The sequence below is a fragment of the Balaenoptera borealis genome, assembly GCF_965194805.1.
Source record: "Balaenoptera borealis genome assembly, chromosome: 15".
NCBI classification, from domain to species: Eukaryota; Metazoa; Chordata; class Mammalia; order Artiodactyla; family Balaenopteridae; genus Balaenoptera; species Balaenoptera borealis.
The window spans coordinates 65,680,974-65,699,991 of NC_138871.1; the positions used below are offsets into that span (position 1 = coordinate 65,680,974).

General features: G+C 37.8%; 1 protein-coding gene across 6 annotated transcripts in view; it reads right to left on the minus strand.

Annotated features, from left to right (window-relative positions):
* Positions 1-19,018, minus strand: part of TTC27 (tetratricopeptide repeat domain 27) — a 183,897-nt gene that overhangs the window by 33,912 nt on the left and 130,967 nt on the right. For 5 of the 6 annotated variants that reach the window (XR_014234762.1, XM_082356717.1, XM_082356718.1 and 2 more), the window contains 2 exons: positions 1,273-1,329; positions 332-430 (listed from right to left, as the gene is read on the minus strand). Coding sequence is in view for 5 of the 6 variants with exons in the window: in XM_082356717.1 (XP_082212843.1) it covers positions 332-430; positions 1,273-1,329 (156 nt within the window). In the remaining variant the exon portion in view is untranslated. The remainder of the gene's footprint in view (positions 1-331; positions 431-1,272; positions 1,330-19,018) is intronic. The other variant, XM_082356715.1, reaches the window with a different exon arrangement.

A 19,018-nucleotide genomic window follows, 5' to 3' on the forward strand; every position in this document is an offset into this window, starting at 1 on the left:
CTCCAACACAAAAGGAATTGGTGTTCTTCTTTTTTTTGACATAAAATAATAGAAAGTTTGAATCTTTTTGCCTTCTTCTCTCTCTCTCGCTCTCTTTTTTTACTGTGATAAGAACACTTAACATGAGATCACCCTTTTTAAAAATTTTAGGTGTACAATACAGCGTTGTTACCTATAGGCACAATGTTGTACAGCAGATCTCTAGAACTTACTCATCTTGCATAACTGAAACTACAGACCCATAGGAATTGCTGTTCTGAACTACAGTACGATTCAAATAACTTAGAGTACCAAAGAGCTGTAATAAGGAAAGAAGACCAAACAAACTTACGTCGGGTTCTAGAGTCACACAGCGCTGAAATGCCCTTGCTGAACCTCCATAGTCTTCCAAGGCCAGATAGGCACAGCCGAGAGAAAACCACACCCCGAGCTGCAAAGACCAAAAGGCAAAGTCATTCAAACACATAGAGACATTTATAGAATTAACCTGAAAATCATTTAAGATACTATCAACAAACACACTAGACTACTATAAAGAATGCAGAGCTATAATTTGGCTTACATTTTATATTAGTTTAAATGTAGGAAACTTAGCAATGGAGATGGCATTTTTCCATATAATTTTCAAAGCTAATACAACACTGAAAGCATGTGCAATATCACTGCACGTCTTTTACCGAGAAAGACCATTCTTTGTGTTAACCAACTCCGTGAAAGCAATGGAGAGCTCTGTTGACAAGCCCTGATATTATAAATGAGGGATTAATCTAACATTTTTACTGAACATCTATGTAACTATGTAAAAAGTATACAGAGCATCAGCAGGTTCACAACTGATGAATGTATTACGAACTTGAGAGGAAAAATTTTTGCTTCCATCTTCAAGTTAGACCACAAATACTTCTGCAGTTTAACCAAGAGCCAAATTGCCCTAGCATGGATCTGTTTAGGCATGCCCAAAAAAAATTTAGAAAAAGCAGGCTGAGAATCTGGATTACCAAAGAGTCATTCAAAGTGGAAAGCCTGACTTAAGTTAATATGATTTGTAAACTTAGAGATGCAGAAAACAGGTAAATTAGGAAGTAGCTATTGAAATCACAAAAGAATTCTTTACATCACAGGGTTTCCTTAAAATTCAATAGCCTCTGTCAAAAGGAAGATAAGACTGATAAAAATTCAATGAAATTAGTCAGAAATGCAGCTATTACAACTTTGCTTTCCTTTTAGATATAGTTAGTAAGGCCAGCAGCAGAATGCAGCTTACTTTCTTACTTTCTTTGACTTCCAGTACAAAGGCAGTAAGCCAGCAGACAGACTTGGTTGAACACTCTAGGGTGGGAAAGGAAATGAGGTGCTCTGTTATCTGTCCGTAGCCTTCCACAGAGGCAAGTAGGAAGCTGCCCCTACACCCTCCTCCCCCTGCCATTCCTACAAAACTTGCTCCATGTGGCCAGTTGAGGCCTGAAATTTCTTTAAGCAGATATAGATTTTAAGCAGATATAGATTTTTAGCCGATAATCAGAGATAAGGCTTAGAAAGCAAACATCCTTGGGCAATTTAACACTTTGCCTTGAATTCACAAGAGGCTATAAATAACTGCTATGAGGAGACTTTGAGAGATTTTGTTAGAGGTATAGGTAATGGCTAGAAATGGGGTGGCTGTGTGTTTGGGGGGGTGGGGGGGATGCAGAGGTACTAGGTGGAAATAAAGTTATAAGTTCACTTTTCTCAATCACGGGACTCTAGCAACTTAAAAATTAGCGTATTACACTTTGCTTCTGTCTGGTTATTTACAGAATTAATTGAAAAGAGTTCCATACTCACTAAATGTTACTCATTTTGGAAGGGCCTAAAGTCTGATGCTAATGTATAAAACAACATATAAAACAAGCTCTCTTACTTCTAACCTAGTTGAAAGTTTCAAAATCTGTGTATTATATTTCATCACTTATAAGGTGCACTTTTTTTTTCCCATTTAACATCTCTGCAATAGATGCATCTTAATAACCCATAGCTGATCAGAGTTTTATTGGCAGCATTCAATTTTCTATACAAGGTGGCACTTACATGTGCCTCTTACAATTGACAGCATCTTATACCCCAATAAATCATGGCAGCAAGTTTACTTGGAATGAGGTATACCTCATTCTGGGACTAAATCAAGAAAAATGAGAATTGCCCTCAAAGTTCTCAAAATGCATGTGCCCTGCTTGCTTCCTGCACCAGCAAAGAACAAACTCCCCACAAAACTATTTCACATGTGTTATAAAAAACAGCAAGTGTAAATTTAAGATGTAAATAAAGAACTTTATTTTTCAATCCACCTGAAAAAACAAAGGTTACAAATGTCTGAAATTAGCAATTATCTCACAGCTCTAACACAAGCTGGTGATGAGATTACTGTTGATCTTTAGGTTTTTAAAGCAAGTCAATATTTTGTAACCAATGTCCTAAAACCAAAATAAATTTGATGAAAACCAGGCAGATGACAATTTAATATATAGTATTATGATTCTCTTTTCTTTTTGCTCTTGGTAATTTGTGTAATTGCTTTTTAATTTGCATCTGAAAAAAATTCTAGAATCATTAACTGCTAGTAGGTTTTCATCTACTGATAACATATAATTATGATGGGAGATGACTTCTGTACACATCCTATTCTTTGAAATCATGAAATGGCTTAAAAAAAAAAAACTCTAGGATCTTCTAACTGCTTCTGGCTGACCCACTAAACCATCAAAACTGCATTCATACCTTGCATCTCAACTGAGGTCCTCAGAATTTGGGGGACTAAGGAGAATATTCAGTGCCTCTTACTCTTTTCATTTTAAACTATTACTTAACCTATATTATCCACTGGCATCTTGATTTAGGATGGTCATGCTCTGAAGAACAGAACATAATGAAAGAAAAAAAAATCAAAAGAAGCTTCCAAAAAAAAGAAAAAAACACTCACATGATTCCCCAAATTAAAGTTGTACATGGTTGAGTACCAAAGGTCTCTATCTTCTAGTCCAATGCTATCAGATAGAAATATAATGCTAGCCTCATTACATTTGCTAGTAGCCATTTTAAAAAGAAATGGGTGAAATAAATTTTAATAACATATTTTACTTAACTCTACATATCCAAAATATTATCATTTCAACATGTTATCAATATACAAAATTATCGAGATATTTTATGTTCATTTTTTTCATATGACATCATTGAAACCTGATGTGTGTCCTACACTTACAGCATCTCAATTTGGACCAGCCACATTTCAAGTGCTCAACTGCCACATGTGGCTAGTGGCTACCGTACTGGGCAGCACACTTCTACACTATTTCTCCAAAACACTGACACAGACCCTGGCACACCTGCATCCCTCCCTTTCTTCTCCATTGAAAAAACTAGCTCCTCTGGCTGACACCCTCCCTTGGGCTCCAACTCTTCATATACTATAGTCACTGCTGTTCTCTCCATACAACAGCAACCAGAATAATTAGCACTTAATGAGCACCTACAATGTTTGCCAAGCACTGATACTGCGAGCTTTCCACACATTAACCTCATCTATTCCTCACAACAGCCTTGCGAGGCAGTAAATATCACCCTCATTAAAGAGGTGACCATGGACCAGAGGCAGTCAGCGAGAGAGGAGAGATTCGAGGCCCAGTCAGTGCAACTCCAGAGCCCACTTCATCTCCGTGTGACCACGCCGCCCCCCGCTACACCGTCTGCCCACACACAGCCACGATTTACGGCAGCGCCATCCTTGTCACCAGTAGAGAGGGCAGGGTGTTGGGGGGAAGGAAAGAGTCCAATTAACATGTGCTGGGAAAACCCAGGAGACCAATTTTTTAAGAACCAGGGCATTATCTACTTCCCCCCTCCAAAAGCTCTCTTGATTAGGCAAGTGGACAAAGATGAAGCAGAAGAATGGATGGCTATGTTTGGTTGGAGGAAAGAGCTGAAAGGCAAATCTCTTACCAAGGGACTGGGCAAGAATGGAGAAAGATAATCGTCTGACAGAGAGGCTCTGGTGGAGATTTCTGTGGAGCTTATTTCCAAGGCAAATTGTGAAGGCAGGCAAGCTATAGGCAGGGCAGTGATCTTTAGAAGCTGACAGTCTAGCTTTTTCCTCTGAGGGAGCCAGTACAGAAACACAAAAGCAGACCAACTATTTATCTTAATATGATGATATATGCACTTGAAGAATGGTTTTAAATTATTTTTAAGATAATCATCAAAAAGCAGGAATGGTTGAAGAAAACATGATCTCTCTTTGAATTTCCCTCAAAAGCCCCCTACAGAAACAGTGGAATGGAGGGAAAGAGAAATGACTGGGATTCAAGAGGTTCTAAGGTACTGTATGACCTTGGCCATGTCACTTAACCTCTGAGTCTTAGTTCCCCAGTTGTTAAATGGGGGGTGGGGGGAGGTGGATTAAGCAAAAATTCCAAGGCTCCTTCAGACCTCAGATTCTGAAAACCTGGAGGTGACAGGGTTCAAAGGTACATTAATGCCATCTAGTGGCAGAACAAGTACACTGATGATGCAAATAGAATACTTAGAATCAGCAGGGTTGACAAACTAGGAGGAAATCAGTTCAATTACAGGCTTAGAAATCAATTGAAAAGAGGCGGTGAGGAAAATGAGGCCTAGAAAGGAAATGATTTGCCTAAAGCCACACAACAGTTCCTGGTTTCTGGTGTGCAATACATGTGATGAAGAGAGTGACTGCAATACTTACTAAACCTCAATAATTAAAATAGAAATTGAACACTAAGCACCACTGGACAATGGGCATGGATTACTTTTAAAAGTTAATTTTTACAAGGGTATTTAAAGCACATCTGCAATAGGTGCCATTTACTTATGTATTACAATTTTCTTTCTTAAATTATGAGCCTACTATTCAAATTTCCTTCCTCCTCAAGGTCTCTGCAGAATGAATGAATAATCAGTAGCTTCACTTTTTTTTTAACTAATTTTCCTTACAGGATTGACTGAATTTTTCTGATGTCCCATATAATAAAGTGTAACACGTTATAATTGAATCCTGAAGCCAAGCTACATTCTCCATTCTCTCCTTTCTACATCCCTGACTCATTCCCATGACCCCAAATGCAGATAAGTTGTTGAATGTGGCTTCATTAAACAGGAAATGACCCAAGCCAAATCCAAGAGAGCTATCAATGTTGTCTGGTAATATCTTTTCCTAAAATGATGCTTGCTGCTCTTATTTTTTAAAAATGTGCACCACCAACTCTTTCGTAACCAAATTTCTCATTTACTATTAAATACTAAGTTCTCCTCCCTAAGAAAACACAAGTCTTAACCTGCCAGCTTCTCTCCCTCTCTCAAAAGTTTCCTCTATGTCAGTGTCTTCTTTTAAACTACAAGAGCAACTAAATTTTATACACACTTTTTTTTCTTTTACTAGAAAGGGTATTAATTGTTTAGTGTCCTCCTCTTATTCCTGTCCTAGACTTGGTTACCACTGGTTCTTCTATTTGCCTACTTTTTCCAGAGAATTCACATGTGAGGTAACATGGGTGCTTACATATCATCTGCAGGAAAACTCTCCTGTGAGATATATCTCCCTATCTTTAGGCTCCAGATAATGGGGTAACAATGATTTTCTACCACACCGCAATGAGCAGGACAGAAAACTCCACGACAACTGAGAACTTACTATGGGCCAGGAAGTATGCTAGATACTTTTTACATATTGGCTCTAATTTTCCCAACAGCAAATTGAGATAGAGATTATTATCTCCACTTTACAAATGAGGAAACTGAAGCTCAGAAAGATGAAGTGATTTACCTTGGGATTACTAGGATTCAGAGTCAGGTCTATGGCCGCAGAGCTCTGCCCTCCCCTCTACCCCTTAGTCCCAGCTACAGCCCAGATGTTATCACAGTGCTCGTATTTCTTGGCAGTTATGCAAGTTAGACCTTAAGAGTTTCATTTTTTATTGCTTACCAATATGAGAAAGGAAGAACAAAAAGGAAAGAATCTCTTTTTTCTCTACATATTATTCGCATATGTTTATTCTCTCTTCTCCACTGGAATGTAAGCTCCAATCTCCTCGAACCTCCCCACCACAGTAACACAAGTGCACAACAGAAACTCTAACTCCATTTCAAATAAAAACATTTCTTCTTTCAAAAACTGAAATGAAAGAGAAAGTTGACCCCTACCAATCGAAGAAGAACACAAGCTCTCAGGTTAATTAACAATTCTATCAGAGTACTACATCGTGGAAGTCTAGTCTTACATATAGCACGGGCAGGGAAGGGCTGCCTTGATTCCTCTAAAACTCCCTGGTCTCACAGAGAGTCACCCGCTGTCATGTGCTGGACTGTCCCATTACGTCAAAGTTACAACTTCACTTTGCTCCTGATGAAAGCCCCAATGGTTATGTATTAAAGAAAAATGTTCAAACCCGACAGTCTTGTATTCAAGGCTTTCCATAACGTCTAACTTGACCTCAGCCAAATCTGCCATTCCTTCCTAAATAAGACAACATCCTCTAGAGGCAAAACAATGAAGAGGTTAAGAGTAAGCACTCTGAAATCAGAAAGCCCTGCCCCAGTCCCAGCACCACCCCTCATAAGCTGTGGGATCTCGTGTAAATTAATTAACCCTCTATTTCCTCATCTGTGAAATGAGGGGAATAACAGTAAGTACCTCGGGGATTGGGCTGAGGATTAAAACTATATGCAAAATGCTTAGAATAGTACCTGGCACCTAGTAAATACTCAACGTTGGCTGCTAGAATTATTATTACAACTGAATTTAAGAATAAATAGTCAAAAGCTACAGCTACCAAGAAACCTTTGCTTGCTACATGCTTGATTTTTGCATCTGCTAGTCTCCTTTCCCGAAACATATTTTCCTAATTTTTGCCTCCTATCTAAATCCCAACCATTCCTAGTTCACAACATCTCCATCAGGCCTTACATCCTTTTCATAACGCCATCACTAGGCACCCAAAGCATGGCGTCTATTTACTCTACCCCTTGGTCATAGGAAGAGTTACTTCTGCCTCTTCTCTCCATTTAGCCCATATAAACCACAGGAGAGCAAGAGGCCACATCTCAACACAATTCTTTCGTAACCCCTCCCCCAATACCTCACAATGATTTTATAAAGAGTTCATTTACACTTATATTCTAGCTTACACTATAGAAGATGCTTAATAAATAGAAACTGCTATTATAATATTAATGCTCTCATCTTCTTTCCTGTCTCGTTGGAAACATTATTCTGTTCCCAGAGCTAATGCCTTCATCTCTTCTCATTTCACTCTTTCCTAGAATGCCATTCCCTAGGTTAGCAACCCATCTCTCTCTATAACATTCAATCTCTCCTTCACTCACTGGATTCAACCACATAAAGGTCTCCAGTATCTTGAAAAGTTTTACTTGACTCTTCTGCCCCTTGGTACAATACTCTACATTTTGACTCTCATTTCCTTGACATGCTCCTAAAAAGAACAGTCTATGGATGTTATGTCCATTTCCTCAGCGGCCACACACTCTTTCGCCTCCTGAAGCTGGTTTTGAAGGTCATTAGTGAGCTCCAAATCCAATAAACTCTTCTTAGCGCTCTTTAGACTATATCACTACACGTGACATTTCTTACTGATACTTGTTCTTCCTTTAGTTTCCATGACTCCCTTCTTTGGGGTCCTTCTATCCCTCTGACCAAGACTCTGGTATATTTTGTTTGAATCATATTTCACTGGTGCTACTTCTTCTACCTTCCTCCAACCCCTGGAGATGCCCGAAGTTCAAGATTTTGCCTCGTGTTCTCTTCCAACACAGTTTTCTGTCAAGAATTCATTCACTTGCACGGATTCACCTTACTTCCACAGAAAGGCCCCAGCCTGCAAGCTCAGTTCTTGGCCTCACTCCTAGGCTCCAGGCTTGGACTGTGAGCCCTCTCTACACAGCAACATCTCTTCACATTCAACACTCAAAACACATCATCTTCCCCTACCGAAGACACAGAGAATTCAGGAGGAAGGGAAAGTATCTATCAATAGGGACATTTCCTTTTTAACCAAACAATTGAGAAAACCGGCATGTTCTCAGATCCCGAACTCTCCCTCAATGCTGCCAATCCAGTGAATAAGGCCCAGAAAATTTTCCTTTATAAGGAGCGTCAACCTGTTCTATCTTTCCATCCTCACTGCTAAAGCCACTGATCACTCATCCATGACATTCATCCCTTATTTAAACTTCCTAGAATATCACTTTTGTCATATCACTCTTTTATTCAAAACCACAACAGACTTCCATATCTGTAGGGTTACTAATCCTGAAGAAAGGCACTTAAGGCCCTTCACAAACTAGTTCTGTCCATATCATTTCCCAGTGGAAACTTTCTGCTCTCTGCTGATAGGCTGACACAGCCCAGTTCATTCCCACATCCGTGTCTGGTTCACAGCAGGATCTCGATAAAGCTTAGTGAGGCAACCACATAATGTACTGTTCACACTGCAACATTTTTAAAAATGAAACAAGAAATTAAAAAATCACTAAAATTATAGGACCTTAAAAAGACCTTATTTATTGACCAACAAACTGTTGATTGTCAAATTGGTTTTACTACTGATATAACAGGGGACCTAAAATGGTTCTATTCGAAAACCATTTTTAAAAGTAAAATTATTTATTGAAAAATAAAGTATATTAAAAAATTGTAAATTCTGATTATCTGAAATTTAAAAATAACAAAAGGAACATTAAGCAAGCTATATATTTGTGACATTTGCATATTTCTCTAATATATTACAGAATTAAAATCAGTTTTTCTTAGCAAATATTCATATCCTCTAATCAGTTCCTTAGTCATATCTAATTCTAATACCATGTCATTGATATTTTCTGATAATTTTTTCAGTATCTTAGTACTTTTAATTTTTTCATAAAATTGCCTGCTGTCTACTTCAAAGTTGTTCTTTATTGTTAATTGTCAAATTTATTGTTAATACATTTAGAATTGTTAAAACTTTTGATTGACTCTTCTCTGTAGGTCATAATGATTTTAGCTGAGAAAATATTCTTTCTAAATGTATTGAGGAAAAATTAAAAATAGAACCACCGGGCTTCCCTGGTGGCCCAGTGGTTAAGAATCTGCCTGCCAGTGCAGGGGACACAGGTTCGAGCCCTGGTCTGGGAAGATCCCACATGCCGTGGAGCAACTAAGCCCGTGAGCCACAATTACTGAGCCTGCGCGTCTGGAGCCTGTGCTCCGCAACGGGAGAGGCCGCGACAGTGAGAGGCCCGCGCACCGCGATGAAGAGTGGCCCCCGCTCGCCGCAACGGGAGAAAGCCCTCGCACAGAAACGAAGACCCAACACAGCCAAAAATAAGTAAATAAATAAATAAGTAAATAAATAAATAAAAATAGAACCACCATATAATCCAGCAATCTCACTGCTGAGTATATAGCTGAAGGAAATGAAATCACTCCTCGAAGAGATATCTGCACCCTCATGTTCACTGCAGCATTATTCACAATAGCTGAGACATGTAAACAAACTAAGTGTCTGTCAGTCGATGAATGTATAAAGAAATTGTGTGAGTGTGTGCACACACAGGGTGAAATATTATTCAGCCACGAAAAAGAAGGAAATCTTGCCTTTGGCAACAACATGGATGAACTTTGAGGGCATTATGCTAAGTGAAATAAGTTAGACAGAGAAAGACAAATACCATATGCTCTCACTTGTATGTGGAATCTAAAAATGCCAAACTCAGAGAAATAGTAGAATGGTGGTTGCCAGGAGTTGGGGGCACGGGAAAGTGGGGAGATGTTGGTCAAAGCATACAAACTTCCAGTGATAAGATAAATAAGTTCTGGGGATCTAACATACAGCATGGTGACTATAGTTAACAATACTGCATTACACACTTGAAAATTGCTAAAAGAGTAGATCTTAAATGTTATCATCACACACACACAAAGGTGACAGAGGTGAGGTGATAGAGGTGTTAACTAATGCTACTGTGGTAATCATTTCACAATATATACATGTATCAAATCTTATCACGTTGTATACCTTACACAGTATGTCAATTATATGTCAATAAAGCCGGGAAAAATTTTTTTTAATGTACTGAGATAACTAGGAAGCTCAGAGCAACTGCTGCTAAACAGAGGATATTCTGAATTCTAGATTTGTTAATACTGAAGCTTATAAATATTTTTCTTGGGTCCTGTCTTTTGGCCTCCATTTAGAGTACCTTTCTTCAACAAATATTTTTAACAGGACAAAATTCACCAAATAATTCATCAAATTTATGATTCTTTGTAAGTGTCATCAAACTTACAAATTTATAAATTATAGGCCTTCTCAATTACATTCTATTCTAGAATAGAAAAAAAATTTATTCAGTTAAAATCAAAAGCTCAGTCAAAAGTTTTTGGCAAATTATTATTAATATCTTAAGTACAATGGTACTTGGTTATTTTTTTAGAGATACATACTAAAACATTTAAAAATGAAATGATATATTGGGTTTGTTTCAAAATAATATGGGATGGAGTGGGGAAATATAGATGAAACAGGACCAGTCATGAGTTAATAATTGTCGAAGATGGTTCATAGGCACATGGGAGGGGACTCCTTATTCTGGTCTCTGCTAGTATATATTTTGTATAATTGAAAATTTCATAACAAAAGGTTACAAAGAAAAGATTCCTCCTAGGTAGATGTTACAGACTGAACTGTATCCCTCTCAAAATTCATATGTTGAAGCTCAACCCCCAGTGTGACTGTATTTGGAGATAGGGCCTTTAAGAAGATAATTAAGGTTAAATGAGGTCATAATGGTGAGGCCCTAATCCAACAGGACTGGTATCCTTTGAAGAAGAAGAAAAGACACTGGAGCTCTCTCTACACATGCACAGAGAAAAGGCCATGTGAGGAGACAGTGAAAAGGTAGCCGTCTAAAAGCAAGGAAAAGACCTCACCAGAAACCAACCCTGAAGGCAACTTGATCTTGGACTTCTAGCTTCCAGAACTGTGAAAAAATTAATTTCCACAGTGGTTTAAACCACCCAGTCTGTAGTATTAGTCAGCCCTTAGCAGACTAACACAGTAGGGATATTCAAAAGTACAATTATACATTATTAAATTAAATCCTGTACATGATTTAAACTCTCATTTTTCCTCTTCAAGATAAATTTCAATGTCTTCCTGTTTGAAAGTTTGCTTTCAATAACTACAATTTGGTAAAAGTTGTAAAAGCTGAAATTTTTTTGAACTCTGTTAATTGAATACATAAAAGATTTCCAATTGATTTTGAACACAATGCAGCCAAAACGCAAGACTCCTTAAAAAAAAAAAAAGTTCCTATCATTATAGGGCACTTAAATTGATTTATAAAAAAATTCTTCAAAAAACTCAAACATTTTTATAGTGCATTAGGTGATGGGCAGCAACAAGAGAAAGTATATACTGCCACACTAATTTTATTTTAATTCAACATCAGACATCACATCAGACATCACAAGAATTTTGTAATTCAATTACCCAAACAGTGTATATTAAAGTATGTGTAAATGACGACCGCTAGTTTTTATTTCCATTGGTAGAAGCTTGTTTGGACCATATTATGTCCACCACTACAACCCATTCCCAGTACATTTCTGCTCCACTGGTTTTCTTAATTCAAAAAGAGAATTACTTTTACCATGTTGTCATGTTCCACGAAAATTTGTATCCTTATTATCACCACTAAAAGAAATACTTTTATCTTTGATGTTTAACAATAGCATTCAGAATAATGTCAGATGTTTCAACTTTGATAGAGTGAATTTCCAAAAATTTTATTTTGAATCCAATAATTAGGTGAAAAACATTAAAACCATTATGAGAACCAAATTAATGAGTTTTCTATTTGAAGCATCTGATGTCACTGATATAAAACTGGCAGATTCAACTGTTAATGAACTACTTCTGCTAAGAGCTAGCATATTAACAGCTATGACCTCACTTTTCACACACACACGAAAAAATTTGGTATCAACTAATTTTGTGCATTTTCATTTGCTCTAGATAAAAGTCCAGTCTCACAGAATGACATGAAAATACACCTCCTACAGCTGCATATTAAATCGTCATCTTTGGACATGCTTCCTATTAAAAAAACAACAACAACAACTAACTTTTGACATAAACACTAACGTTTCTTCAGAAGACTTGGGTCTTCTGGTTTTCATGTGATTAATGATATGATTACGGCCCCTGAGGTGGAATTTAATTATATCAACTAAATCATGGACAAGTTATATTAATACATTTATTTACTCTCTTGACAAGTGAAAATTAAGTTCTTAATTATTCCCTAAAAACACATTTTAAAAATTTGTTTACTTTTTGGAGATGACTGCTGCCAAAAGGGTTTACTATAAACTATATAAAAAGTTACCAAGCAATATAATATAGAAATAGTGGTACATTTAGACCATACAGTAAGTGACCAAACCCCTGCAGCAAGGGAATTCAGCCTATTCTCCATGTGCTTTTAATTCTGGCAGGACTGCTCTGCCTCTACTCCCCAAACATCTATCTAGCCTACAATTCCCCATATTTCCCACTAATTCTGCCAACTGGTAACCAGGCATCATGCATCTCACAGACTGCAGCTTGGCACAACTGTCTGATATATACCAAGGGGCTTATAGAGACATTGGCTCAAACATTTCTCCTACCACCACCCAAAACCTGACGGAGTTGGCTGTCCTCAGCCACTCAGAGCAAACACAGTTAGTGGTATCAGCAAGCATCCTACACACTGTCCTCTAAAGGGCAATGTTAGTTAAGTTGCATCTGGAAAGCATTGGGGAAAAAAGACACAGGCTCCTACTGGCCACCTTTCAGATTTTATAGGACATCGTAAAGTGGGAGCTCCATCCACCTCATGCATTAAACACAACACTAGATGAGGCTATGGCCGAAGACAGAAGCACAAAATGAATGTCTATGAAAACCCATTCTAACTTCTTTTAATGTAACTATTAATAATAGCACTTCATTTAAAAAGTAAAAATCGGGGGACTTTCCTGGTGTTCCAGTGGTTAAGACTCTGAGCTTCTAATGCAGGGGGCGCGGGTTCAATCCCTGGTCAGGGAAATAAGATCCCACATGCCGTGCAGTGTGGCCAAAAAATCAAAAAAAAAAAAAAAGTAAAAATCTGGGACATACAATAAACTGGATGTGTTATCAGGATATTGGCAGAAACTAGGACAGCCACTTAGTAAACTCTCAAATCTTCACCTTTCTTCATGCTTTTCTCCTACCTGTGAAGCCAGTTCCCCTCCTGCACATCTACTCACTTTGCATCAATCAGTGAACATCTAAGCTAACTTCTGTCCCATCTCTGGCTCCATCAGTCCACAGCGACCCCTCACCACCTCTCAACTCCTATAGCCCTTCTGCCTATACATGTATCTTTGCATATATATACTGCCATTAATATCATATAACCTTACAAAGATGACCAGTTAATTGAGGAGGAAAGTCAAGGAAAATTTTAAATGTTTAAGGGGGGTAAGGGGGAAAATTGACAAAATAAAAGGAATAAAGTATCTGCGCTGAGGGAGGGGTAAAAAATGATAGGAAGTGACATGTTCCTTTTTCAGGGCTACACATACTAGCTTGATATCTGAGCAATTTCTTTGTTTTTATTTTTTGCATAAAAGTAGGGGACAATGAGAATAACTACCTAAGAGTAGACAGAAGGATTTATGTTTTAATTCTGGTCCTGAGTCTACAAAATCCTGCTTGGGAGGTTTGGTGACCACTTCCCCAACTTCAGCTTTTTTTTTTTTTTTAACCTCTTTATTGGAGTACCATTGCTTTACAATGCTGTGTCAGCTTCTGCTTTATAACAAAGTGAATCAGCTATACGTACACATATATCCCCATATCCCCTCCCTCTTGCACCTCCCTCCCTCCCACCCTCCCTATCCCACCCCTCTAGGTGGTCACAAAGCACCGAGCTGATATCCCTGTGCAATGCAGCTGCTTCCCACTAGCTATCCGTTTTATATTTGGTAGTGTATATATATCCATGCCACTCTCACACTTTGTCCCAGCTTACCCTTCTCCCTCCCTCCCCGTGTCCTCAAGTCCATTCTCTAGTAGGTCTGCGTCTTTATTCCTGTCCTGCCCCTAGGTCTTTCATGAACTTTTTTTTTTTTTTTTTTTTAGATTCCATATATATGTGTTAGCATATGGTATTTGTTTTTCTCTTTCTGACTTACTTCACTCTGTATGACAGACTCTAGGTCCATCCACCTCACTTCAAATAACTCAAATTCATTTCTTTTTATGGCTGAGGAATATTCCATTGTATATATATGCCACATCTTCTTTATCCATTCATCTGTTGATGGACACTTAGGTCGCTTCCATGTCCTGGCTATTGTAAATAGAGCCGCAATGAACACTGTCGTACATGACTCTTTCTGAAGTATGGTTTTCTCAGGGTATATGCCCAGTAGTGGGATTGCTGGGTCGTATGGTAGTTCGATTTTTAGTTTTTTAAGGAACCTCCATACTGTTCTCCATAGTGGCTGTATCAATTTACATTCCGAACAATAGTGCAAGAGGGTTCCCTTTTCTCCACACCCTCTCCAGCATTTATTGTTTGTAGATTTTTTGATGATGGCCATTCTGACCAGTGTGAGATGATATCTCATTGTAGTTTTGATTTGCATTTCTCTAATGATTAATGAAGTTGAGCATTCTTTCATGTGTTTGTTGGCAATCTGTATATCTTCTTTGGAGAAATGTCTATTTAGGTCTTCTGCCCATTTTTGGATTGGGTTGTTTGTTTTTTTGATATTGAGCTGCATGAGCTGCTTGTAAATTTTGGAGATTAATCCTTTGTGAGTTGCTTCATTTGCAAATATTTTCTCCCATTCTGAGGGTTGTCTTTTCGTCTTGTTTATGGTTTCCTTTGCTGTGCAAAAGCTTTTAAGTTTCATTAGGTCTCATTTGTTTATTTGTGTTTTTATTTCCATTTCTCTAGGAGCTGGGTCATAAAGGATCTTGCTGTGATTTATGTCATAGAGTGTTCTGCCTGTGTTTTCCTCTAAGAGTTTGATAGTGTCTGGCCTTACATTTAGGTCTTTAATCCATTTTGAGTTTATTTTTGTGTATGGTGTTAGGGAGTGTTCTAATTTCATTCTTTTACATGTAGCTGTCCAGTTTTCCCAGCACCACTTATTGAGGAGGCTGTCTTTTCTCCATTGTATATTCTTGCCTCCTTTATCAAAAACAAGGTGATCATATGTGCGTGGGTTTAACTCTGGGCTTTCTATCCTGTTCCATTGATCTATACTTCTGCTTTCGTGCCAGTACCACACTGTCTTGATTACTGTAGCTTCGTAGTATAGTCTGAAGTCAGGGAGCCTGATTCCTCCAGCTCCGTTTTTCTTTCTCAAGATTGCTTTGGCTATTCGGGGTCTTTTGTGTTTCCATATAAATTGTGAAATTTTTTGTTCTAGTTCTGTGAAAAAAGCCATTGGTAGTTTGATAGGGATTGCACTGAATCTGTAGATGGCTTTGGGTAGTATAGTCATTTTCACAATGTTGATTCTTCCAATCCAAGAACATGGTATATCTCTCCATCTATTTGTATCATCTTTATTTCTTTCATCAGTGTCTTATAGTTTTCTGCATACAGGTCTTTTGTCTCCTTAGGCAGGTTTATTCCTAGGTATTTTATTCTTTTTGTTGCAATGGTAAATGGGAGTGTTTCCTTAATTTCTCTTTCAGATTTTTCATCATTAGTGTATAGGAATGCAAGAGACTTCTGTGCATTAATTTTGTATCCTGCTACTTTACCAAATTCATTGATTAGCGCTAGTAGTTTTCTGGTAGCATCTTTAAGATTCTCTATGTGTAGTATCATGTCATCGGCAAACAGTGACAGCTTTACTTCTTCTTTTCCAATTTGGATGCCTTTTATTTCTTCTTCTTCTCTGATTGCTGTGGCTAAAACTTCCAACACTATGTTGAATAATAGTGGTGAGACTGGGCAACCTTGTCTTGTTCCTGATCTTAGTAGAAATGGTTTCAGTCTTTCACCATTGAGAACGATGTTGGCTATGGGTTTGTCATATATGGCCTTTATTATGTTAAGGTAAGTTCCCTCTATGTCTACTTTCTGGAGCGTTTTTTATCATAAATGGGTGTTGAATTTTGTCGAAAGCTTTTTCTGCATCTATTGAGATGATCATATGGTTTTTATTCTTCAATTTGTTAATATGGTGTATCACATTGATTGATTTGCGTATATTGAAGAATCCTTGCATTCCTGGGATAAACCCCACCTGATCATGGTGTATGATCCTTTTAATGTGCTGTTGGATTCTGTTTGCTAGTGTTTTGTTGAGGATTTTTGCATCTATATTCATCAGTGATATTGGCCTTCAGTTTTCTTTCTTTGTGACATCTTTGTCTGGTTTTGGTATCAGGGTGATGGTGGCCTCATAGAATGAGTTTGGGAGTGTTCCTCCCTCTGCTATATTTTGGAAGAGTTTGAGAAGGATAGGTGTTAGCTCTCCTCTAAATGTTTGATAGAATTCGCCTGTGAAGCCATCTGGCCCTGGGCTTTTGTTTGTTGGAAGATTTTTAATCACAGTCTCAATTTCAGTGCTTGTGATTGGTCTGTTTGTGTTTTTATTTCTTCCTGGTTCTCGGAAGGTTGTGCTTTTCTAAGAATTTGTCCATTTCTTCCAGGTTGTCCATTTTATTGGCATAGAGTTGCTTGTAGTAATCTCTCATGATCCTTTGTATTTCTGCAGTGTCAGTTGTTACTTCTCTGTTTTCATTTCTAATTCTGTTCACTTGTGTCTTCTCCCTTTTCTTCATGATGATTCTGGCTAATGGTTTATCAATTTTGTTTATCTTCTCAAAGAACCAACCAGCTTTTACTTTTATTGATCTTTGCTATTGTTTCCTTCATTTCTTTTTCATTTATTTCTGATCTGATCTTTATTTCTTTCCTTCTGCTAACTTCGGGGTTTTTTTGTTCTTCTTTCTCTAATTGCTTTAGATGTAAGCTTAGGTTGTTTATTTGAGATGTTTCTTGTTTCTTGAGGTAGGCTTGCATTGCTATAAACTTCCCTCTTAGAACTGCTTTTGATGCATCCCATAGGTTTTGGGTCGTTATGTTTTCATTGGCATTTGTTTCTAGGTGTTTTTTGATTTCCTCTTTGATTTCTTCAGTGATCTCTTGGTTATTTAGTAGTGTATTGTTTAGCCTCCACGTGTTTGTGTGTTTTACAGATTTTTTCCTGTAATTGATATCTAGTCTCATAGCGTTGTCGTCGGAAAAGATTCTCGATACGATTTCAATTTTCTTAAATTTACCAAGGCTTGATTTGTGGCCCAAGATATGATCTATCCTGGAGAATGTTCTATGAGCACTTGAGAAGAAAGTGTATTCTGTTGTTTTTGGGTGGAATGTCCTATAAATATCAATGAAGTCCATCTTGTTTAATGTATCACTTAAAGCTTGTGTTTCCTTATTTATTTTCATTTTGGATGACCTGTCCATTGGTGAAAATGGGGTGTTAAAGTCCCCTACTATGATTGTGTTCCTGTCGATTTCCCCTTTTATGGCTGTTAGCATTTGCTTATGTACTGAGGTGCTCCTACGTTGGGTGCATCAATATTTACAATTGTTATATCTTCTTCTTGGATTGATCCCTTGATCATTACGTAGTGTCCTTCTTTGTCTCTTGTAATAGTCTTTGTTTTAAAGTCTATTTTGTCTGATATGAGAATTGCTACTCCAGCTTTCTTTTGATTTCCATTTGCATGGAATATCTTTTTCCATCCCCTCACTTTCAGTCTGTATGTGCCCCTAGGTCTGAAGTGGGTCTCTTGTAGACAGCATATATACGGGTCTTGTTGTTGTATCCATTCAGCCGGTCTATGTCTTTTGGTTGGAGCATTTAATCCTTTTACATTTAAGCTAATTATCGATATGTATGTTCCTATTACCATCCACTTCAGCTTCTAACAGCCCACAATCCCCAGAAGTCTACGGTTGATTTTGAATTTTAGTAGTTTCAAAAGTTACTTGGGAAAATGAAACAGGTACGGGTAAACGAATGGTAGCTAGCAATCTCAACACAAATGCAAACGGTACACACGTCTTCTGGTTCTCTAACAAATGCACCATAGACAAATGCATTTGGTTTTGTAGACCATCCCTGATATAAAACCAAACATTCTTATTTTTATAACAATTTGATTTCAGGAAGCCATTACAATGCACAAAAGCCATTCAAATATCTCTCTCATTTGCCTGAGTTTTGTTATTAAACCTAATTGTTTGGATATGTCAGAAAAGCAGGGCTAGAATTTTTTAAATTCTATTTTTCTATTTTCCTTTCATTCCAGGACTTAGAGGAGACAATAACATGTAGGAGCTCTCCTTCTTCAGAGACAATTCAAACTTGCATCAAGAGTTATAGTAAGTCTACAGCGTTCAAGTTTGCATCTTGTAGTAGTTCTGTACAACTGTAGCATCATACGCCTGCATATTTTGGCATGGCTTACAGCCTGCCTGAATTCGATCCATATGACAAACTGCAAAATATCCTCACATAATATCTGTTTGCTCTGTGACACTGCTTGGAGCAACTGTCATTTCTTTGTCTTGCTAAGTAATTAATTTGAAATCATATAATGAGACCATTGGGCCCTGTCAAGTCCTCCCTTGTGAATTCCCTTACTCCACCCCTTCTTTCCTATTGCCCCTCCCCCACAGACAACTGTCCTGCTAGACCACTGCTACAGTTCCTACGCCTGCCTACATCTAGTGTCTCCCACGGCCACAGAGTTGCCAAAACAATATTCTTAAATCACCTCCATGCACACCACATTCCTTCAATTCAACAAAGCCAAACACAAATCAACCCTTTAATAGCTCCTTACCTGCCAAATAAAAAAACCAAAGGCCTCACCTTCAAGACCTTCCATAATCT